Source organism: Falco cherrug, chromosome 8, assembly GCF_023634085.1.
Source record: "Falco cherrug isolate bFalChe1 chromosome 8, bFalChe1.pri, whole genome shotgun sequence".
NCBI classification, from domain to species: Eukaryota; Metazoa; Chordata; class Aves; order Falconiformes; family Falconidae; genus Falco; species Falco cherrug.
The window spans coordinates 21,881,278-21,905,814 of NC_073704.1; the positions used below are offsets into that span (position 1 = coordinate 21,881,278).

Genomic DNA, 24,537 nt, shown 5'->3' on the forward strand with positions numbered 1-24,537 from the left:
TTCCCCATAGTTAATTCAGCACTTAACACCTTTAATGATCTTTTTGAAAGATCCAGGAAGCACAGCTGTAAGAAAAGCAGCCAGCTACAAGGGCTCTTAGCCTGCCAGCGAGAGGCAGCACCCTTTCAGAAAGGTGCATAGTAATTCCCTGGGTTTCAAAGCATTCCGTGGGGATGTTTCATGAACATAACTTCTGCACATTAAAAATCAACCAAGCAAACAAAAAAGTACTCAAGCATATGAATGATGAGCCTGAATATCCTATAAAAACAGCAGTGAGGGGCTAAAAACTTGGGCAATAATTTGCATAGCTTGGTTACACTCAGAGATGAGAAATGGTGGAAATTTAAAAACATATCCACACTGAGCTGACATTCAGCACGACATGTCAGCTGAATAAACCTCTTCTGTAATTTCTACTGCTGCCTATGTTTACCTGTCCCTTTTTTTATATACCACTAATAAACGGAGCTCATGACCCAGCTAAGCACACCAGTGACATAACCTTTGATTTAACCGCACAGTCCCTTTTACAAGTGTTGCGCAATACAGTTAATTGAACTCAGGCAATCAGATTTCTCCCTTTTGTTTGCATATTTTCACTCTGACACTTTGTCTGTTGCCTTTAGACTGTGCAGGCGGCACTGGATAAGGCCAGAGAAGGGCGTACCTGCATTGTCATTGCCCACCGTTTGTCCACGATCCAGAACGCTGACATCATCGCTGTGATGTCGCAAGGACTCATCATTGAAAGAGGCACTCATGATCAACTGATGGCCATGGAAGGAGCTTATTACAAACTTGTTACTACTGGAGCCCCAATCAGCTGAATTACTGTGATTCTGAATTTGAGAGATTTCTTTTCTGTAAGCAAATACTCTGCGGTAGGTATGTGTACGCTGGTACCACATTGTGCTACAAAGTGCTCTACAACGCTGTGAGTTCTGTGGTACCAGATGTGTACGTAGCTTCCTGCATCCAGCACACTTGCCAGGCACATGCAGGAGCCTAAGCATAGGCTGATGCACTCAGTAAGTAGCTTAGTCCACTGCTAAGGGAAAGAAAGCCTGAAAATGGGAAAGATCTTTGCTGGTGAGTTGCGGAATTGCCACCACCTGCAGTCAGACTGCACAGCCCTGTCCTTCCTCAGCTAGCAATCAAGGAAGACTCTGCTCTGGTGTTCCAGAAACCACCTCTGCTCTAGGTAAGCTGTATGAACAGAAACCAATCCAAGAACGATGCTGTATATCTTAAGGGATCAAATCTCTCCTAACATTTGGCGTGCAGAGGATTACAGCGATACCCTCCCCCCTCCCCCCCTTCACACCAAACACACCAGCTGTGCTGTCAGGGGACACTGGGCTGCCGCTGTGCGTGGCTACAGCACCGACCCCCTGGTGCCCTGAGCCTGGCACAGCTGTGCCCCTGCAACAAAACCAGCAAGTACTTACAAAGAGGGCAGCTCCACGACATAAGGAAAGCAATCAAGCAGAGGAACAGAAGCTGGTGAGGATCATTTCCCCTATCCTCACCGCTCTGGTCAAAGCTGTCAAGTAAGTTTTGAGTAAGAATAAATGCCATAGTTAAATCAATGTAAAATCCTCCAGTTAATCATCACAGTTATTTAAATCACTTCTATTGAGAGCGTGATGGGTAATGTGTTCCCTTTTTTTCAGAAGGCAAGACAGTGAGGTTTTTTACAGAAATTATAAATATATTCAGTAACGGTGGAAAAAAATAGCCATAATTAGCTCTTTGTATTAAGTAGAGTTGATAAATACAGCAACAATTCATGCAGAAATGACAAAGGGCAGGAAGTATCTCTTTCTGGCAGAAGTTTGCACCTGCTGTAATGGTTTATTATAAGGTCTAACTGCATGTTTATCCGAAATATGTTATTGGCTACTGTCTGCAGGACAACAGGACTCTCCTTTAGTGAGGGATCTTGGAGATAAAGCAGACAGAGAGTCTAAATCACAAATTTAAATCTTCATTTTGAATAATAGAGCATTAACTGGAAAAGTCATTCTCCATGTCCTAAAATCAGCAGCTGGGAGTGGGGGTTCACCCATTTTATAACAGATCACACCACAAGGGAGTTTCTTGTAAAATTACACAAATTACACAACAGTACCAACTGCTGAAACTTGAATAGAGCTGTAAGGGTGAAAATTTGATTAGGCTACATCCCTTAATTCCAGGTAGAAAAAAACCCCAATTTCAACTTTTGTACAACTCCATTAATAAATCACTTCAACAGACCCTACTGCAATCACACAACTGACACTGAAATGATATTTTCCCAAGAAATTCTGTATTTTAATCCTTAACTGAAAATGAAGAAGGAAGCTGCATTATTTGCCTTCTGTTTTAATCTTTTTAGACTTTTTATGTTTCAGGGCAATAATTAATTGGGATGTCTCAGGACTGAAACTATTGACAAGAGTGACTATCAATATTCAATTTATATCAGTAAAATGACAACTCGAGAGCAACTTGAACACAGGAAAAATCCTTGTCATAGCTGTCTTTGTTCTTCATTATTTACTTCTAGACCCGTTAGCTTAGCAATTTTGCTTAAGGGTGCACAACTACAGAAGAGACTGGTTTCAGGCCAGCTGCTGCAGGGAAAAACGTTCAGAGAACCATTAAAGAAGATATCAGGAGATGCATAAAGCAGAATATTCCTCAGACTGTTAAAACCAGATGATTCATTTTCTGAAGTCAAGGTAGTCTTAGCAGGCTCTTAAATAAGGATGCCTGTTTTTGATTTGCTTCGGTAATTTGTATCATATTCATCCCTAAGGGCCAACTCAATCTATTCACCTTGTTTTCGCAATTAAATAAGATTATTTCCATTTCAGTTATCCTACAACTAACTAGAAGTCTTGAAGCTACATCATGTTTACATCTTCTAACCCTTATTGCTATCAGATGGTACATACACAGCCCTCATTACCCACATTATAGCCTATGCTGCTTGTATACCAAGTAGTATGAGATGGTATCAGCAAAATATTGCTTAAGTATTGCTTAAAGATAGTCCTAAAAGCACTATGCAACAGTAGGTGCTAAATAGTGAATAAGATGGGAAAGTACCTGCCTTTGCCTATTCAGAGCATCCACTTTATATAGCAAACATGTATTTAATATTAGTTATTTGTGTGCTTAGGTAGATGAAGCTGACAATAATATAAACTTCCAATGACTTAATCTGCAATGACAGTTTCATGATTTACACAACTAACAACAGTGATTCAGGCTTGTGACTCTTGACCTGAGAAAATCAGACTAATTTAATTTACCTTTGCAATGCAGGAGCATGAACAACACTCTTGAGGTGATATGCTGAAATAATTTCATTATTGACAACTTTCCTCATCTGCTGCTCTGTGTAGGTGTACAGAACCCAAAGATTTGTTACACCATATTTATGCTTTTTCAATATCAAAGGTGTGATCTGTAACATTCATGACTTATGTAATCACTTTTCAAAAGTAAAAATGACAAAACCCACACAGCAATGCAAAAATATATTCCACAGAGTCTAATTGAAATAAACTTTTATTTTTTTCTTATCTGGCTTAATCAGAAGCTGTTTTGCTCAGGAAGCTCAATAAGTTAAATCTAAAGCCTTGCTTATAACTACGCTGGCCTTTTTCACAGTGCCTGGGTGCCGCTGTACAGCTGCAGGTGGTGCGATACTGTCACACCATTATCTAGCAGTTTAACACACAATACCTCTCGCTATAAAAATTGAGTATCGAGTATCACAATGTCCAACCGAGGCATGAAGCACCACCTAGCTGGAGATGGACAGGACTAAAAGACCACCAAGTAGCTAAATAAAACTAGCTGATTATACTTTAAAACTGTTATGACCCAGAATATTGGGTCATTTCTAACCATACAGCACTATGATTGCAATATTTCTAAGAACAAAATCAGCAATTAATATTTGTGAGCTGCCAACATCACCGATTTTGGATGTACTGGTTACTTACCAGGAGCACATCAAAGGTGCAGTGGCATCCCCCTTGGTTCAAATGAGCTAGCAAAAGTGCTTTTGCAGAGGGTTCTTGAACGGTTCGTATCCATCCCCACACTGCTAACCATTTGGAAACTTTATCTAATTAAGTTTCTTTTCAGTTGTCCTCATTAACGAGTGGACACAGTATGGAACCAAGGCAACTACAGTCAGAGGCATAGCTGCACTCTTACAAAAAGAGAGAATGTAGAATAAATACTCAGTATGAGTAGGTATCTTAATGAAATTATACAGCTGCAGCGTAGCTAAAGAAGCAGCTATACACAATATACGGAAACTTCTCTTACAGCTATTTTTACCTTTGCAGCTTGTGGTGAACATTTCAGAATTAATTCCGAGACCTAAGCCAAAGAGCGCCCCTAAATTCCTCACCAGTCCAGCAAACGGAGTTGTGTCAATGTTTATCCAGTCGGGGTTGGCACACCACTTCTTGGCCTTCGGCACAGACCATAGCAAGTCAATATCAAGAAGCTTGAGGACTAGATAAAAGCCAAGGGCAAAGATGAAAAGAAACAAGTTTGTCTTGATGTACATTCTCAAGCTTGCTGTCTGAATAGCAGGGGTATGCTCAAATGCTTCTGCCACAAGGATGCCTGTGGATTAGAAACTCAGCGTTACAGGGAACACCGCGCTCATACTTTGAAGAAGCACTTTTTACAGTGTCCCTGCAGAATTTCACATTTGAAGACAGAGGAATATATCTATGTATTTTTATTATATATGTACATATACACATACACACATACAATTTACCACTTCTGTTGTAGATTACAAAACCTTTTCTCCCACTTCAAACTGCTAATTTGGAAAAAAAAGGAAACTGAATACCAAGCGCTCATGTTTCTGATATGAGGCATACCTTAGGCCTGACTGCATCTCTCTGATAACAACCTGTCAAATACAGATGTAAACTAGAACATTCCTTTTCCAAGAGACCCTCACGCAAAGGCTGCCCCAGCAATGCCAACTTCAATACCAGTTCCCACACAGGCTTGTAAGTGTTGAAGGAAAAGACACAGAACACACTTATCTTCTTTCTTACTCATTTTATCCTGGCTGTGGAAAGGGAGAGCCGGACAGTAAGCTGTTAGCGAGCTGCCCAGGCTGCTCTGCATCCATGAAAGAACTGGAGCAGGCAGCCCTGGCTCAGTGCCCTGGTCACCCTCCTTAAATCGGGTAGATACTAGAGAGATTGTTCATAGTCTGAACTCCCTAGATACAAATTTGAAACATGCTTAAGTAACTCCGAAAAATGTACTTCAGCTTCTTAAGTGACCCTGGGGAGTTTGCACAGCTAATTTGTGGTTTTGTTCTGTTTTGCCCCAGGTCTCTGGCCCCACGCTTGTCCACACTGCAGAGATGCTGGTTCGTGCCTTAACATCATCTGATGTGAACCAGATAGCTTCCTCCTGAGAGGAAAGGTCAGGGCCATACAGGACCAACTTCCTCTCCCACCCCTGCGGCCCAGGCAGCACAAATAAGGATCAGATGCAGCCAGTACAAACCAGACAGCCTGTGGCAGTGCGGACATAATGCATAATGTGTGGATATCAATTGGCACATGGATGAGGGCTCACTCTCTGTGTGAATTACAGAGACGGCAGATACATACTACCTCACAAATTTTACCTTTAGACTATCATCAAATCCTTGATCATCCAGAGAGCGGAGAGCAACACTAGAGCTGCAAGCTGAGTAGCACTACTAAAAATGTCTTGCCTTTTCTCATACTTCACTTTTTTCAGATTTTGCATATATGTTGAAAAAGAAAGAAAAAAATAGCAGCATTACCAGCAAATACTCCAAGAAAAACTTGATGAGGGAAATGTGTTGCTATGAATACTCTCGAGATGCACACACTGATCTGGATAAGCCAAAAAATACTCCAGAGGAATGACCATGTCAGTCTAAGAGGGAAAAGGAAGATGCTTAAATATTAAGGCAAGACATTTCACCTAGTAATTTACACCAGGTCCCTTTGTGTCAGGCTTGTATTTTTACCAAGCAGAGGTTTACAAGGACAGAAGTTTAGAATTAGATGAATAAAAACTGGAAGTCAGTATTAAAACTTTAGGAGTAGTTGCTCTTGCAGTCACACCTAGAGCTGCAGGAACAGACCCCAGTAGTTTCAGGTCCAAAACACCACTGTGGTTTTAGCGATGAAAGTCATCAATGGCAAGTTAAATTAGCACTAGTACCTTGGGCATATTTCTCATCATGAAGTCATACTTAAATGCAAAAGTTCAATTACTTGGTGACAAAATTCATATAGTATGGAAATAACCTTGTCAGGCTTGGAAAGAGCAGCCATCAAAGCAATTACGAGACTTCCCTACAGAACTGAGTAACAGAATCATAGAATGGTTTGGGTTGGAGGAGGCCTTGAAGAACACCTAGTACCACCTCCCCTGCCGTGGGCAGGGACACCTTCCAGTAGAAGGGGTTGCACAAAGCCCCACCTGACCTGTCCTTGAACACTTCCAGGGATGGGGCATCTATAACCTCTCTGGGCAACCTGTTCCAGCACCTTGCCACCCCCACAATGAAGAATTTCTTCCCAGTATCGAATGAAAACGTACCCTCTTTCAGCTTAAATCCATTCCCCCTTGTCCTATCACTACCTGCCCTTGAAAAAAGTCCCTCTGCAGCTTTCTTGTAGGTCCCCTGGAGGTCCTGGAAGGCGGCAGTAAAGTCTTCCTGGAGCCTTCTCTTCTCCAGGCTGAGCCACCCCAACTCCCTCAGCCTGTCCTCATAGCAGAGGGGCTCTGGCCCTCTGAACACCTTACACTTAACTATGGGGTAAGAAGGCCTACCATCAAATCGGTAAATTTATGTTCTAACCAAAAGATCCAACACATAAAGACAATTAATCAAATTCAAAATTTCCAACACTGAAGATGTGACCTGACCTTTAACAGTTGGTTCCGAGATATTGTATGCAATGACTGCAATAATAACCAACCTATACAAATGGATGAATCCCCTTAATAATCTTTTTCTTCAGCTGCAGTAGATCATAATAAAAGTTTATTGTTTGGTTTTGTTTGGTTTGTGGTTTTGTTTTTTGGGGTTTTTTTTTGTTTGTTTGTTTGTTGTGGTTTTTTTTGTTTTTTTTTTTTACAAACTGGACAGAACAGACTATGACTATTTGGTTAAAATAAGTCCATTAAAACCACAGCATGTATATAAAGAAATATCTGTATAAGTTAGAACAATGTAAAAACACTGACCTGTGAAGGGCAACTGCTGATTTATCTTTCCATCTAACTGTGTAGCTAAGTGCTGCTGTGACCATTACATACCAGACACAGGAAGATCCCATGGCATGTCCAGATGGACTTCCTAGTGAAAAAAAAAAAGGAAATATTCAAGCCTAAAAATGACTGTGTCATTTGTCATATAGAAAATGTCTACTGGCACTTACTCAGGCACCTAAACATTTAGAAAGAAAATGGTTACCGAGGGCTGAAAGAATGTCAACTGCTTCTCAAAAGTTAATTTTCTCAATATGAATTTTTCAGAAAACTCAGATGGAATCCAGAATATTTGTCTGAAATCAAGTAGGTAAGGTAACAGCTTAACCATCTTATATTAGTGTCGGCTGGTACCTTGATTGGAAAGCATTGTATTTTTCCATTAATTAGATTTGGATTGTGATTGAAAAAATAGAGCATCTTGGGCTTTCTTAGGGCTGTAGCATGTCGTGTAGAAATTATATATGAGGATGAGAAGAGATAGGTTTTGAACGGGCTACCTCATAATTAAGGGAAGCAACTGAGATTTGGCTCTTTGTAGCACTCTAAACTAAAGTACTAGTATAACTTTAGATGGCCCTTCCAAATTGCTTTCTATCTGCTTGTCTAATTACCATAGTGTTAGTAACTGTGGTTGGGATCTGTGTCTCATCACTAATATTACAGTCCAGGTAATTCACACTGTAGGTAGCTTTGTAATAAATTTAGAAATATATCTTAAGTGTGATAGAAGAACTGTGTCTTTATGCTTTACTTCGATGTATTTTAGAAATTTTAAAGTGTACAATGTCAACTAGCTTGGAAACAGATTATTGGTGGAACTGGCAAGTGAAATGATGCTGCAATGTTCTGGACTAATTGCTGCACCCACTTCAGCCCGTGACAGGGAACACGGTCTCATACAGAGATCAACAGTGATTTTCTTTTTAGTCCAGGTATACTACTACTTGTGTAATTTGTTTTAATTTAACAAATCAAATTTTAATTTTACTGGAAAAAATATGAAGCTACAGAGAAGTTCCTACAATGGTGAAAATCACCCAAAAAACCAAAGAATGCTGGCATGATGCAAGGGAAATGATTCCCCAAATCACCCTGTCACTTCTTTTCCCCTGTTCACCAGGTTTACATTCAACAAACTGAAATACGAAAGGAGAGAAAATTAGATAATTGGAATCTGTCTACACGAGTCTTTTACAGCTTGGCTTTCTGTGGAGACAAAAGAGAAGTTAAAGGGACAGGGTTATTTCACTGGCAGAAGAAATAATTTTGACTGAAGAATGTGTTATGACCCAGCACTATATCGTAGTTTGCAAAGCAAAAGAACATTTCAGTGACGTAGCAAAGCAGGAATGCCCAGGAGGACAAGCACAGGGATTTCTGGCTCCCTGCACTCATGTTCGGTATTCTGCTTGGCAATATCTTTAGTAGTCACACTACCAACTCTTTTGTTAATTTTGTAACAGATGCAGAGCACCTTTTGGGAGTACCTTTAAGCAATATTTTCGTACACTTCTAAACCTCACAACAGAATAACTGTCACTGATAAGGAAATCATACTGTTGTAGATCAGCACTGGGAAAGCTTCTCTTTGTTGTCGTCCAGGAAAATGTCACCTAGGAAAAATGTATCATAGTTCATCTGCGCACCACCTACTAGAAACAGCATAACCTCCACCTTAAGGTTTGTGTTCTTAAAACCTTACAACTACCAGAGAACAGATGGCTGCAGGGTTCAGTTCATTCCAGAAGAACATACCAAATTCACGTCCTAGATTGCCTGCCATGTAGTCATATAAACAGTTCCTTCAGCTTTCCCTTTTGTTGAGCTGTAGAGTTTGGGGCTCAGGCCATCCTAGCAATATCTGGATATGCCTTTCTCACAACTGTGGCTGGTTCTCTAATCTTTTCATATAAATTGCAGACTTAGAAATAGTATGAAACACCATGTAAGCTCACACAATGACTCTGTGCACCTAACAGCTGCACTGGCTGCACCTCCTCTTGTTAACGAGGAACAGGTTAGTGACAGATATTGTCAATGGTCAAGAGCAAATCTAGCGGTGGGAGAAAATGCGGTCGTTGTGAAGTGCAAGTAAGGAATCAGTATGACAGTGGTACCCACTGGACAAAAATAGGAATGACCTGTTACTTCAGGAAGAAAGTAACAGGAAGAAAGGCCTTCTGGTTCAATGAAACGCAGCGATTTTCTCCTTAGCCAGGACTTAGAATTACATGGTTCTGAATGGGCTTAGTTCTGAAGGCTCGTGAAAAGATCTGAAAGACTTTAATGCTTTTGGTTAGGTCCCAGATGAATCCACTTGAAACAGACTGCAGATCAGATACAGACCAGGCATCATGAAACTCTGCCTGATGCAAGGGCTTAAGATGCTCATTCAAAATTCCAGTGTAATATAATGCAGGATATTGTGAACAAAATACAGCTGTGCAAACCACTTAAAAGCTTGCTGTGACATTGATGAGGTGCACAGCACATTCATTTACACAGTCTTGTACAATGAATTAAACTTAACTCAGCCAGTTAGCTCCAAGCAAGTTTACCTTATTTCACATATTAGGGTTGCACAAACTCATTTAACTGCAGCAGCATTGCATTTGAGTTCCACAGAGAAGACAGTAAGATATAAAAAAGTGAAAATGTGCTGCACAGGAACTTTTTTTTTAAGAACCTTTCCCCTCCATGCATAAATGCATTTACACTTCCCCCCCCCCCCCCCCCCCCCCCCCCCCCCCGCACCGCACACACATTCAGTGCCACTGTCTGGTTCTGGAAAGAGGAGTTGCATTTTCCATCTGTGATATGTTACATGATAGATTGTTGATACTATTGTTATTTACACTGAACCACCTACTAGTTTTTTGTGTTTGAATAATTCTTGCAAGAGTGTACGAGCCCTCAAACTCAACAGCCCCCTGCTCTGTTCTGGAACACTCTAAAACAACATGGAATTTCTCTCCCCAAGCTGATGTCATCATTGGCACTGCAACTGTTCCTAAAAGTGACCTCACGAAGCAGGCAAATCACTCTTTCAGAGCCTATAACACATTCCTTTCCGATATGCTGGTTCCTTCCAGTAGGAGTAATTTTTAAAGCAAATCCCCCTCCCTTGCACTGTTTAAAGGCAATGAGGTAAACATTCTTGTCATGCAGCAATCAAATACCTATCGCATTTTATTTCTTCCTTTTTCTCTTCCTGTATTTTGGTGCTATTTTAAACATAAGCTCTGAGATCTGTATATCATACAAGGTCTTTGTAAGTCCCATCCGTCCTCCCCCCGCCAAAAGCCACTATCTCTAGTAAATGTACCAGTTTCTTACCTGGTCCGGTTTCACATGTTATAGGAAACTGTTCAAGGCATGGGCTTGACTGATTGGGATAAATCATTGTTTCTTGCACCCACCAGTATGGGCGATGGCCAAATAAAATCCTGACAAAAAAATAAAATAAAATGAAACAGAAATGCAAGAAAAAGATGTTTATGTAAGAAGGCCTCAGCAAAGCACGATAAATAATCTTACAAGGAATATGAAGAGGTATATTGCCAAAACTATAATTGTTCTACAGGTTCTTCCTGTTTTATCAAAATGTCATTTTCAACATAACTTAAACATCTTCATTGTGAATTCCTGTTTTATAATTACAATGGAAAGTCTACTAGTACAATATTCACAGCAATTTTTCTAAACTTGAGGCACATATCATAACCATCATTAAAAATACCAAACTTTAAAGTAAATCCAGCTTCTTACCATTTAAATATGAGGTTGAACCAATCACCAATGACTGCCACCCATATCATTTTAGTACCAACCACTTGGTTGAGCTGAAACCAAAGAGGAAAATAAATTGAGAATATATTCCGGGGATCACCAACATGTGACATAAAATTAAGGAAATCCTGGTAAGCCCTGTAGTCCCTCTGCAAATGCTGAATGATAAGCACGCCATTGCTATGAAGGAGATCCATCTTAATGGATTCAACTGTACTTGAAATATAATAAAGTTCCTTTAATCTTAAGTTTCTAGTGATGGAGAATGAGAACCATGGAGAGGAACTATTAAAAAGTGAGAGAAGGTGATTGACGTTGCCTTTATATTGTATCGGCGTGGCGTACCCGGCCATTCCTGGAACACGTGGCTCCAAATCCCCAAGAAAGCACATGAGTCTGTTAGCACTGGAAAGCTTTTCTGTTTGCAAATTTTAATTGGAGGAAACTAAGTGAAGTACATGCTGAGCAACAGCAAATTGTGGGGAAGGTTTTGTAGAAACAGTGTGTGACTTATGCAATCCTTTGTATGAACAGTTGGAACATGTTTGCTTGAATTTGTTCACAGTTCATTTCTCTGCAGGATGGACATTAGAAATGTATATACTTCATTAAGTGTTGCCTGTGTAAAGCACAGAAAGAATACACAGATAATTGGTCTTTGCAGAACTGCTATTAAAGCTGTATGTTTCACCTCAAAAGAGAATTTATCTACCATGCTGCGTCTAATACTTTGCACAACACATTTTCAGTCTTGGAAAATACAACCGGCATCCATACATCAACAATGCTGTTGAGTTCTAGATTCATTTTTAAAGCAGCAATATTCTCAAAACACTGAAAAACAATTGTTTCATTCATAAAAGAGGCCACCTTAATCCAGGGCACAATGCAGATGAAGCTCAGTCTCCGAGCCATCTCATTCAGTGTCGCCATTCTCGTGTGTTGCTCACATGGTGCAAGTTCTACACACCTCTGCCAGAAGCAGCTCAAGCCCGAATGGCTGCAGCCCCTTCTTGCTGCCCTGCCTAGCAGAAATGGGACATTGCAGACCAGAGCAAGGTTGGAACACATGATTACGAACATTTCCCTCAAGTATTGCCAAGTGAAGCACTTGGGTTCTCCAGGGCAAACAGACAAGACAAAACTGAGATTCTGCCAGTTAGCAGGATTTTACGAGGTTGCATCAAATCATGTATTAGCACATCAGATTTACCAGTATTAGTACTAGTAACAGTAGCATAGGAAAAGATTATGTTTGTGAGGTGGCTACACAAAAAACTTTTTTCCACATGATAATAAATGGATACCAAAAGTCTGACGATACCATCATCTGATATCATCAGAGCGGCAAGAGGAAAACTTCAGTTCTTTATCAGGCTCTAATACTCAGACATATTCATATCTGCTATTAAAGACTGTCTATGTATCTGAAACAATTAAAATCAGAAACCAAAAGCAGGTGTATGTGTACACTGTGCACTTCCCTGCTGCTTTCTCCATAGCACTTAAAGCTGAACTGTACAAGCTGTGGAGACAAAAGATACGAACTACTTAACTGTTTTTGCTGAAGAGAGACTTCACAGCTTAACAGGGCTTTATGATGTGTGGTCAGGGAAGTCACATGGAAACATTAAGTAGATTCAACAAATAAGGCTTGACAATTAAATGGTCTCAGAAGACCTTTTTTCCTGACAGAATCTCACACTTACTTCAGCTCTCACATTGACGAAGAGTCTGTTTTTAGAAAGTTTTTAGCAGATTTAAGTCCTGTATGTTTATTGCTACCAGTTGCATTGAGCCATGTAGAAAACCTTAAAGTTAAAAAGGGGTTTAAAATTCTATGCGCTGTTTCTGGATAGCTACTACAATATTTTTTCTGTACATTGACTAAATTATTCACTTCAACTGGCATCAGCTGATTTCAAGGAAAACCCTTTCAAAATCAAAACTTCAGGATATTTCAACAATAAGTATTTCTTAGCTTTTTAGCTGCAAGTATTTGGGGAGGTTTGTTTCTTGCAAAGCCATATAGCTTATAGCTTTCCAGGGTGTCTCACAAGGGAACTGTCACATAAATGATGGAATTAATTTTCCCTTTCCCAGTTCTTTTCCAATAACTTACTTGTTTAGAAACATCTCACTCAATAACTTTTTGTAATAATTACTAGAGAAAATGTCATTTTGCTCATCTTTTTTTTTTCCCCCTCTAAAAGTATCTCTCCTTTTAAGAGAAGTAGGACTTAAAACAATCACAATAATGAAAATCACTCTTTTACACATGTCTGGGTTTAGTATGCAAAAATGTGGAAAATCTGAGCTTTTCTTCTGGTTTTCAGTCTAGTTTTATACAGAATAATTAGCTTTACATATGACTGTAAATGTCAAATCAGTTGGCGGCTGAGTAGCTGCCATCTTACTTCTAGTACTTAGTTAAAACAGCAACTGTAATGAGGTTAAGTCTAAATAACTATTGTTCTATTAGGAAAAATATTTTGTAATAAGAAAGTTTCCATCAAGATACAACTTAATGTCCTCAGGAGTCTACAGGTAATGAAACAGATCACATTCCCATCCCTCAATGCCACCAGTTACTCAACGGTATCAGAAAAATTGCCTCTCTGACACAGGATGTGCAGAACCATAGCAGTAAGTTTTTGCATATTTGCTTTATTTATAAATATAAAACCAACCACCCACATTATCCACTGGGATGGTGCTGCATCTGCTCAGGCTGAACCCTTCAGACAGAACGACTGAGGCACACTTTGGTTCCTCAGAAACTTTAAGATAATGTCTGAAGGTATGTCTTGGCAGTGTTTCAGTACAGTAACCTCTTTTAGTACAAATGCTAAAGGTCTTCTGATACTAATTTTCACTTTAAAGATTTTGCTGCTGATCCATATGCTGCTAATGATCTTTCTTAGACAGAAAGAGAAGCACCTTAGATCTACTGAAGACAAACAGCTAATAGCAAACGTAAATAAGCTTTAATTTTCTTCTACATTCTGACTGTTTCAGAAGCTCCTACATTCACATCTTAGACATACCTGAGGAGTCATATTTATAAAAGATGTTTGAAAAATCCCCAAGAATCCCACAATCTAGAAAGCAAGAAGTAGGAAGTTTTTGGAAGAGGTAAGCAGGTTTCTGTGAGAGGTAGTTCAGGCGATGTTATCCTTGTGCCTGGAAGCACTCATGATCCCGCTTCACCCAAGAGGCAATGAGCAGCTGACATGTGAGTCATCCCTTGTCCTGCCTGTGATATTTGGCAACCTATAGAAGTGTGAGACACTAGACTCCCAGCCCTAATAACCAGCAGAGAAAAGATGGTAAAACACATCTTGAAAAACTGTATTTAATAACTTGCTTAAACTAATAAAGGAGAAATACTTCCTAAATAGGCTTTTTCCCCTCCTTTTCTATGCAAGGCACTACAAAATGCTTTTGTAATGCACTTAGTTTCAAAGTCACTTCAGATGATATATGAAATAAAACTATTTGCTGTATTGTAGTATGTAGAATTGTGAGGAAAACTCGATCTGTACAAAATGGTCAGAATGTATATGCAAGGAGGTTTTTAAATCAAAGCCATTTTGATATTATAGAATGAAGGTTTTGGACCTCACATGATCAAGTGAGATCTTAGTGGAAAGCACAATCCTTAAAATGTTACCTGTTCATATAAAGAGGTTTTAATTGATTGGTATTTTCCTGATGTATTTAAATGTCCAAGATATACAAAATGAGAGACTGTTGAAAACTGCATATATTCTTGCAGGAAATGTAGAAAGAAGATTGATGGTGATGATCCACTGAAGGGAGGATAAAATGTTTAGAGGTGCTTTATACCTACATTGTAGAGTAAATATTACATAACAGGTATCAGATGTTGTTAAGCAAATATTTGCAAGGGAAGGGAAAGGCACCAAAGCAAACATTTTATAAAACACTGTTAATGGAGGACTCTGTGTGGTACATTATGCTTAGTAACTTGAACAGTAACATGAAGCGCCAAATGACATGCAGGCTACTACTAATAGGGAACAGAGGGCAAGAACTTGCTACAGAGGAAACAGCACATCAGGATTTCTTCCTTTCTTTCTTCCTTCCTTTCCCCAGGCAGCCCGCCTCAGGCTTCTTCACAGTTGCACCCACCAGTAGTTTCATAAACCAGTTGCTTTCTCTGGCCTCTGACACCTTCCTCTAATCTTTCCTACTTGATACGCTGTCATTCTTCCTTGCTATAGAGCTACTATGCAAATACAGGAAACTAACAAAACTCCTGTTTGCAATGCACAGTAACTGCCTGACCTTAATACTGGTTTATATTTGTACGTGTAATACTGTAAATGATACCAACAATGCATAGAATACAAATCTGGCATGTTCATGGAAAAGTCGTATCTAAGGAATTCTAGTTGTTAGCAATATGAAGAGCTACTGTTAGTAATCACATGCAACATACAGTTCAACAGTCAAAAAAAATCCTTCCAGTTCCACAAACTACAAGCAGAAACAGAGTCTGGACCCATAAAGGCAACAGTCTCCACTGGGTTTTTTTGTTTTCTTTCCAGTAAGATCATGGCCTATTATTATTATTATTCTGTGACCCCTGACACTAGCTCTGTGCCAACCATAGCTCAGTGAGGGCAGAAACCTGTCAAGTAGCTGAGTCTGCTTCATTAGCACCTGCTCTTCCGTTTTGTGTTCCTTTAGCAGCTTTCACCTAAGCTGCAGTAGCTCTCCAACCCTGAACTATAGCTCTCAGCCCAGCTCTGGCATGGCCTGCTACAGACTTCGAGGCAGCAACAAAACAAAGCAACAGATCTTTGATGGCAACACCCTGCTCTTCAGTTTGCTCGCAGGTTAACTGCCACCCTGCTGCTATCGCCGTACATCTCAGAACCTTCAGTTTAACCAAGTGCCCTGGGGTTACAAAGACCCATGAAGAGCTGGCAAATGCAGAAAATGGGTACATGGTACAATGACATTGCCTTCAGCAAAGCTCACAGTGCCAGAAACAGGGTAAATCACTACTGAAGCTTTCTCCCATCCATGACTACCCTGTGGCTTCCTGTGGCAAACAGCAAAACCCACTTCAGAACAAGCTTCTGGGCTAGTTACAGTAAGGCTAGGTACCAATGTTTTCCATTATGGAGCCTCTTGAGTCAGATCTAATGACCTAATGGAGGATTTAAGAAGCATATGACCTGTGCTAGTTTGGGTCACGAGGCCACGTTTCTGTTTGTGGTAGGTAAGAGCTGTCAGTTTGAATAGAAAACCAGTACCTGCTAAACTCACCATGTTTCATTTAAATGTGGTTGGTAACCTGATTGTGGAGAGACTTCCCAGTGGGAAAGTAAGGTTGAGGACAAGTTATACTGTAAATTCATGACTCTAGAAAACTCTTGAGAAAAGGACTCCCAAATCAGTCAGAAAAAAAGATCAATTAAGGTACGGATTGTGCCAGGATATGTCATAGGCTATATTTAGTCCTTGGCTGGTGAAAGTCCAAAACAAAGGAATAGGACTAACAAAAATCTAGAAAAACTTGACAGAGAAAAACAGATACCAAACATTTCAGAGCTAATGCTCACTACTATGGGGTGAACCAGACTGAAAAACCCACCAAAAGACTACATATTAGACTTCAGGATTCATTTAGATTGATGAATTTGTATTTGCTGAACTACAGGGGTTGGGGAAATAGTGTCTTCAGAAAGTTATGAGGTCAAATAATAAAAGCTAGGGATACCAGTGGCCACATATACACTTTATATTGGCAGCATTCAATTGGCTAGGTTTAAGGTCTGGTTGAGAAAAAGAGAAATGGTCCTAGTTAAAAAAAAAAAAAAAAAAAAAAGCCGTAACATAGGCTCCATAATGCCCAAATTTATACGTGGCTAGGTAATCATACTTGAACCAGCCCAGCTTCAGTACATGCAAGTCTGATTCGGCTAAGAAACACTGGTCTAATAATTACTTTTAGGACTAATGCTAAGAAAACTTTGAAATCTGGAGAACAGGTGTCCGAGTCAAGTGAGATAGAAATATAGTTGGATAGAAGTGCTATCCAACAGCAGTAACAGTTTATACATGAATAATGCATTATACATGAATAATGCAACTAATAGGTGGTGGTCTTGGCTCAGACTTTGCTGTGGGTCCAGTGTGTGTGAGAGAGCAATTAATGACTTCAGACAGGAATTCTCAATGCATTCCTATGTTTACATTATTCTGAGAACATTTGAATAGCACTAAAGTAAAAAAAAGTTAGGAGAAGTTCATTAGCTATGGCAACAAGATGACTAGTAAATAGCGTCCATTATAAACTGAAGGTTGGTGTACCAGGGATTACAAACTAATGTTTATTCAGAGCCAAAAGGGAATATAGTCCAACTGGAGAAAAATAAGGCACAGTCTCCTAAAGAGAACATTCATAACCACAGAGGCTTATGACAAGTGTTTGACTGGGCACAGGCAGGGCTGCTATATTGTGGTTTTGTTCATACCAAGGACTACAATTAGCTCCTATCATAAAGATCTACCTTTAAGGTAAATGTTTATGATTTACCTATCATGAAAAATTACTACCGTTATCATGAAGGTAGGTAAATAGCTCCACGCTCACGAGAGAATTCAGGCTCGAGAAATTAAAAGGCAATTCAGGAAACTTACTCGTAAACAACTTTGTCACAAAGCTTACAACTGGGTTTCCCCATGTATGTTCCGTGAATAAACTACAGACACTGGCAAAAAGTCCCAGCTTCAGCGGCGCGTAAAGGAGCTCACTTGCTCCCAGTCCGAACCCGGTTTCCCTCAGCACAGACCAGTAAATGGCACAAACCACACCAGGCCTTTCACCCACCCCCCCCACGGGCAGCCCGGCCGCGGCCCCCTCAGCGGGCCCCGAGAAAACGCCTTAACCCTAACAGGGTTTCCCAGGGGAAGGAGACGGACTCACAGGTGCCTCTCCCTCGCAGCACCGGCAGCGACCGCCTCCGCAAGCCCAGGGGGACACCGCAGCGGAGCCAGCATCCGCCTCCCTCGCTCCATCATGGCGGCTCCGCCTCGCTCGGCGGGAGGGAGCCGTTACCGCAGCAACAGCACCAGCAGCTCCCAGACCGCCCTGCGGGTCTAGTCGTGGCGGGAAGGATGGCTGAGCCTATCAGCGGTGCGCTTGTTGCGAGGCGGCCGAGAGGCGGCACCCAGTTAGAAAGCAGCCGTTGGGGACGCGGGAAGACGCCGGCCGTTTGAAAGCTAGTGGGTGCGGGCGGGCTCGGTGGCGTGTGTCTCGCTCCGTCCCGCTCCCCTGGGTGAGCCTTGACTCGGCGGGGCGCCTTTTGCCCCGTCCCGCTCCCCTAGGCAGGAGTCGGCAGGTACCGTGGAGCGCCGCTTGTTTGTGGGGCCGCGGCGGCCGCCGTTAGTGCCTGGTCGGATGGAGGGGGGGGTGCCCCCCTGAGGAGAGGCCCCGCTCGGTGCGGGCCCCGCGGAGGGCAGCGGTGCGGTGGGCGGCAGCGGTGCGGTGGGCGGCAGCAGAGCGCCGTGCGGCCGGGGGCTGCCGGGATCCTGGCACCGGCTGTCGGTACCGTGGCGGCCCCGAGCACGGCGCAGCGCCGCGCCTCCCCCTGACGCTGTGGGTAACCCCTTGCTGGTGGAATAGCCAGAGAAACGTGGCTGCGCCGTTACTGCTTATTGTGGTAACGGCAGCAACAAAAGCGGCTCTGGGAAGAGGCCTTAACAGTGCGAGGGGGTAGAAAGGGCCCCGAAGGTTTTTCCTGTAATTGCGGGTTACAACCGCTACGACTGTCTTGCGTGTCTTGACGCTACGTTTATTCACTTACGTGTTTGTTGTAGCACTATGGCGAATATAAAGACAGAAGATGAAATAATCCTCTTCGAAAGAGAAATGAAGGAGTTTTGGACCAAATTAAAAAGTATTTATGACACTGAACTGATCAGTGAGACTTTAGCACTAAGAGATTCATGCAAGGAGTCCATAAAAATGCTTTCAGGTAAAAAGACTTATGTTCCTGCTACCTCTACTTTTTCCAAGTTATCCTCAAACTTTTTCAGATAACAAATAATTTTCCATTACAGAGAAATGGTCTAAGAAGCTGAAAGAAGGAGATCTGATGATTGATAAAATTCACGAGTATAGCAAAGGTACAGTATAGTTTTTAATTATTGTCTAGCATTTCTAAAAATTAACTTAATACAGCTGAATAATATGTTTATCTTCCCATTTTAAAAGGTAAGTAACATCATCAGAATGAAGTTAGAATGAATTCAAACATATTTGGTTGGTTACAGGATGTAAACTGCAACTCAAAAGCAGTTGGAAAACTTCATTGATGATGCGAAAAGATAAAGGTCTAGTAAAAGTGTTCAGTATAGTGGTTTTGGTGCTTAAGTATTTAAAACAAAGTACCAGAACTTGCTGACTGCAATAAAACTTAAATTAAGATTGCTTAGTAAAGTTAAATACTAGGTTATTTACGCCTCTTCTGTATTAGTAATAATTATAGTCAGTCTATCAGTCTAGGATTAACTTCTCTGAATTCTGTAGTTAAAATTCAGATTATCAGGTAAAAAAACTGCAGCTCTAATATTAATCAAGAGTTTCCGTTTCTTGCTTCATGTCAAATTATTTGTCCATTATTTATATAGTGCTAGCACCAGAAACAATTTGCATCTGGTTGAAGTAGGGGGGCGGGGGGGGGGGGAAGAAAAGCTTTTTTGAATAACTTTCACTTTAAGTGTTTACTTAATGCTGTTAGTCTAGTTATGCTGACTTCTCTCTTCAGCTGATATAACATGTGTTTCACTAGTATTATTCAAGTAAGTCATCTCAACCAAATAGATTAATCATGTCCCTATTTAGTGTTTATCAACTGTATATGTTCATATTTTCTTGCCTGCTTTCAGAGATCCTCCAGCAGAGCCAGCACGTGTCAGAAAATCAAGAGCGTTTGACAGAAATAAAATCTAACCTAAATCAAGAAGAAGAGCAAAGGAAGGACTTGACTGACAGCATTCAGGAGCTTAAAGAAGAGTTGCTGAAGAAAAAGGAAAGTAAGCAAGTAAATGACAAGTAAATTTTCTTAATTACAGGAGGAATTGTTTTCTACACTTGCTTTTGATGGGCTTTTCTACTGTTCTGAATATTTGTAATGTGCTTGTTTTACTTTGATATTTACGGCGGCTTTTAAAATTCTAGTAATATCTTCTAAAAACAAAGCCACTAAGGAGAGAGTGGAACGACTATGCAAGTTCAAAGCATTGTTTGAAGAGCGGCTTGGATTGGAGATACGCAGAATTCACAGTAAGTTTCTGTAGTTTTCATGTGCAGTAATACAAAGTGGTTAACATTGGATTGTGCAGTGAAGAACATACTAGCTTACACAACTGCAGGATTATCTTAGCTAAGGTATTACCAGTGTCTCCCAAATAGCAAAATATGGTATGTTAAAATGCATCTGTCTTTCAAAAGAGACTAGGGTTGCCTAATTTGTAAGTGTTCTAAGAATATTAATTGAAATGGCCTTTTAGTGTGATTTTAGTCATCATTGTGATTCTCCAGTAGAGGTTACTGGTGTTAATTAATTCTGTTTGTGTATGTTTTAGATGAACAATTACAGTTTATATTCAGACACATTGACCACAACGATCCTGACAAGCCATATGTATTTACACTTTCCATAAATGAACAAGGAGATTATGAAGGTATGGGAATTTTGAATCCTTAAGCAAAGGGACAGAATCTAATGCCCCTATTTGAAAGAAAGGGGAAAGAAGTAAAGTGTGGTTTGGTTTTAACCTTTATCTTCCAATTTCTGAATGAAGAATTTTGCAGTGGTAATTTTTTTTTTAAATGAGGTTTTTCTTGTTAATTTATATGAAGATAAAACTGCGTATCATCAGTCCCCTCTGTGGAGTTGCTGTTTACTTTGTATTGAACAAAGCAGGAGAGAATATAGAGATAGGTACTTCAGTTTGTGGTTTGCTGCTGCTTCTGTTTTTGCTGGAGTGGGTGTTTCTGCTGACAGGCATATTCCAACCTGTTTGAGAAGCCTAGAGGGTAGAAGTTATGTGACATGAGGAAGATTAAAACTTGAAATCCAGCATTCCCATTCTGTAAGGGTACAGCTTTTCGTATCTGAAAGCTGTTTTTGCAGTACAGATCTTCAGTTACGAAGAACAGCAGTGGTGATTTGAGTACTGTGCTGAGTAGCTTCTAGACAGATGCTGCTGTTGCTCTGCCTTTAGGTATGGACTGAATAGATTTCTGGTTTTATTAATTCAGATCTAAACTGTACTGAAGTTAAAAGTTTATCACATGCTGGACACTACATCAGTTTTCAATCTGCCTGCCTGCAGAGCAACAGAAATCCTGTCTGCAGAGCAGTAAAAATGTTTAGGAACGTGTTTCAATTTTTGAGCAGGCTGTGGATTACGGAGAATTGCTGAGAATTCAAGCAGGAGCACAGCACTGAGTGTCTGGAAATAAAATAAAAATAATAAAATTATGTGTTCTTTGAGGCTTTTGCTTTGCTGGAATAAAATTATTTAATAGGCTACTCAAAATACTTAAGGAAGCTGAAACGTACAAAGATAACCTACATTAGTATTTCATAAGCATGGAAAAAACCTAATGAATTTTTTTATAATAATATTTTGGAAACTTGTCTTTTTAGTGACTTCCTGTTTTCCTCCTCTGGACTGTATAGAAGAGTTCCAGCTCAAAGTCAGAGAAACTAACAATTTTTCTGCATTTGTTGCAAACATCAGAAAAGCTTTCACTGCTTTATCTTGTAAACAGTCTGTATAAAACCAGCTTATACCTCTCTTCCTAGTGTCAAGCACACTTTTTTTTTTCTTTCCTTGCTGTATTGTGAAAGTATGCATTTATCCATGTTTTACTTTAATTTCTAAATAAAGAAAAATGAAAACAGTATTTTAGTCCACTGTCATCTAAAGACATTTTGAATCATTCTTCAAACAACAGTAAAATCAACTACTTAACTGAATGTCTGCAGACATTCAGTTTTCATCTAGTAGCAATGGATTAATGTAATGATCTCTATTTAGCTATTCATCACAGGAGAAAACAACTGAAACATGCCCTCAGTAAGAAAGACAAATGCTCAGACTTACCATCATTTTCTTTTCTTGTTCATCTCAGGCATGAGTGTATGTTTTACTGCTTCTAACAAAATTACTTTGCCAAGATTGCTATGCACAGAACATAAAAATACACGACAACTGCATTGGAATTCACATTTCTAGGAATTACTTGCTAGAAAAGATGATGTGCCTGGTTGTAAATGTTCTATGGATATGCCTAAAGCAAGAAGTAAAGTTTGAAATGTTTATGGTGTGTAATTTAAACCTTTACAACTAATTTTGGAGTTTGAATAATAAACTTGCTTAATATTTGCGAAGGCAGATCAGGTGCAAATCTTACTTCCTCTAAAACAGCCAGACATTCCAAAAGCAGGTAAAAGCTAGGAAAGGGTACACAACAGATTTGTTTCTTTGATTATTCTAAAATATGAAGTTAAGCTGGCTTCTGATATCCCTAAAACAGCCTTTATCCTAGCTAAAGATCTGTCTTCAAATCTTAAAAATGTGCCTGTATCAAATGCATCTCTTGCACCTGTTACGTGGCAATTAGGAATTTTCTGTTTGTTATGAAGTGGCACAGTACAGCAATATTCAATTTTAAGGACAACGAGGATAATACTATGTACTGACGCAACAGATATAATTATTGGGACCCTAGTGTAATAGCATACAAATACCAACTGAAATGTCTCAAAGAGCATGTGGGAAAGCTCTTGAGCTCAAAAGCATTGTGCAGCTTTTTGGACACCATCAGCCAGAGCCCTGCAGCTGCTGGTAGTGCTCCATCTATTAGCAGGATCAGGTTTATCTTAAGGCAGATGTGGATTTCAGTGAAGGTTACTAAGGGCTTTTCTTTTTCCATAAATCAGTTTACCCAGCCCTTAGCTTTCCCTTTCAAACTGCTGACCTGTACTTAGCTACCAAAAGTCAAGCCTGAAATGCATGGGCTGTCAGCTACTGCTGACCATACAGAACCTTATCAAATTTATCTTGTAATATAATGTAAAAATCTGGAAAAGTGTTGAATTTCTTGGATATTGGAAATATGCCATGAATTTAAGGACTGCTGGGAAGACAAAACAATATTAACCATGAGTAACATATGTATTAAGTGCATTTAATCACAACTGTTGTTTGTATGCTAGCTGGAGGTCGATTTTGAAAAGGAAATTAATTACTGTAAAAGTCCTCCTGCTTAACAACAGTTTTAATACACACCTACTCAACCAAGAGAGGAAGTATTTAAGCTGAGTTTGTTGACATTTTTCATAAACCCTCTTGTATGTTGCTAGACATACTATGAAAAGCAAACAAGTATTTGCTACACTTGTGAAAATTAAGACATGGAAGTGGTGCTGTGCTTCTGTCATATTCCAATTCTGTTATATTACTGTCTTCTCTAATGCTTCAATAAACTGTGAATTTAATAAGTACCTTGAAATTGTCTAAATTAGTCCTGTCATTGTAATAGTCTAAAATCACTGTGAACTCATTTGTGAGTGGTTTCAACTTTTTAAAAGCCCTGCCGAACCTGATATAACAAATATATGCACAGATAAATCACTTGGTCCCACAGGCAGATTACAGCACATTTTTAACTGTATGAATAAAGTATACTAAACAATTATGGTAATACGCTTACCTTTTTGAAAGCAATGGATGCAATCCAATTACACCAGGCTTTACTGCTGGAATAGGATTGTAGCCTGAAGGGCTGGGGGGAACGGCTCTGACTGCCAGACAGTGAGACTCCATTCTTTCTGTCATTATCCTAATCACTCTAAAGGTTGTACACAAAGAACCCTTTTAGAATCTTGAGCTTATAAACAAGATTTTTCAGCAGAAGCAGAGGTAATGGAAGCCTGATTTCCCACAGATCTGTGGTTTTGTCCTTGAACGGTGCCATTCTCTTCACAGCGATATCCTAGCTCTTCCTTACCCCACGCCTGAGCTGTGCTAGTTCAGCCTCTTTGGCTGCTACTAAAGCTGCAGGACACTAGTTGCACTCTGCCTGCCCTTCCTCCGGTACAGAGCGTGGATCTGTGGCTCTCTCCTTTACCTGGCTGCTGCTTTTTAGTACCCTGTAAGAATAGCTTCTCCTTTTCAAATTTGGCTATCAAATTGAAAAGCTTCTCCTTTTCAAATTTGGCTATCAAATTGAAAAGCTTCTCCTTTTCAGATTTGGCCTAATGGAGCAACAGGTTTAAAAGTTGTTAGGGAAACTGACAGACTATGCTAAAAATTGTGTTAGTCATGCAAGTGCGTGGTTGTTTTTCATATGAACTTATATGTATTTTTAAGTGCCTATGCACTGAA

At 40.0% G+C, this 24,537-nt stretch overlaps 3 protein-coding genes across 18 annotated transcripts in view; 2 read left to right on the forward strand and 1 right to left on the reverse strand.

Annotated features, from left to right (window-relative positions):
- Positions 1 to 5,778, forward strand: part of ABCB11 (ATP binding cassette subfamily B member 11) — a 68,392-nt gene extending 62,614 nt beyond the window's left edge. For 6 of the 12 annotated variants that reach the window (XM_055718829.1, XM_055718830.1, XM_055718828.1 and 3 more), the window contains one exon: positions 630 to 3,578. In XM_055718829.1, coding sequence (XP_055574804.1) covers positions 630 to 830 — 201 coding nt within the window. In that variant the 3' untranslated portion in view covers positions 831 to 3,578. Of the gene's footprint in view, positions 1 to 629; positions 3,579 to 4,355; positions 4,490 to 5,374 lie in introns of those variants that run through there. The other 6 variants (XR_008733582.1, XR_008733584.1, XR_008733583.1 and 3 more) reach the window with 6 other exon arrangements.
- G6PC2 (glucose-6-phosphatase catalytic subunit 2) lies at positions 3,547 to 18,202 on the reverse strand. 3 transcript variants are annotated; one of them, XM_055718837.1, is made up of 5 exons: positions 18,059 to 18,202; positions 10,642 to 10,751; positions 7,279 to 7,390; positions 5,840 to 5,955; positions 3,547 to 4,641 (listed from the first exon to the last, which is right to left on the reverse strand). In XM_055718837.1, exons 1-5 carry the CDS (start codon positions 18,151 to 18,153, stop codon positions 4,130 to 4,132), a joined length of 945 nt encoding a protein of 314 aa, XP_055574812.1. In that variant the 5' UTR covers positions 18,154 to 18,202; the 3' UTR covers positions 3,547 to 4,129. The 3 variants fall into 3 exon arrangements, with proteins under 3 accessions (XP_055574812.1, XP_005443048.2, XP_014138509.2); XM_005442991.4 differs by lacking the exon at positions 18,059 to 18,202 and adding an exon at positions 11,074 to 11,787; XM_014283034.3 differs by lacking the exons at positions 5,840 to 5,955; positions 18,059 to 18,202 and adding an exon at positions 11,074 to 15,657 and having other exon boundaries at positions 4,485 to 4,641.
- Positions 18,203 to 18,239: 37 nt separating this feature from the next.
- SPC25 (SPC25 component of NDC80 kinetochore complex) lies at positions 18,240 to 22,051 on the forward strand. Of its 3 annotated transcripts, none has more exons than XM_055718841.1 (7): positions 18,240 to 18,357; positions 18,952 to 19,109; positions 19,195 to 19,260; positions 20,023 to 20,169; positions 20,315 to 20,419; positions 20,722 to 20,820; positions 21,792 to 22,051. In XM_055718841.1, exons 2-7 carry the CDS (start codon positions 18,956 to 18,958, stop codon positions 21,923 to 21,925), a joined length of 705 nt encoding a protein of 234 aa, XP_055574816.1. In that variant the 5' UTR covers positions 18,240 to 18,357; positions 18,952 to 18,955; the 3' UTR covers positions 21,926 to 22,051. The 3 variants fall into 3 exon arrangements, with proteins under 3 accessions (XP_055574816.1, XP_055574818.1, XP_055574817.1); XM_055718843.1 differs by having other exon boundaries at positions 18,315 to 18,410; XM_055718842.1 differs by having other exon boundaries at positions 18,327 to 18,473.
- Positions 22,052 to 24,537: the final 2,486 nt, after the last annotated feature.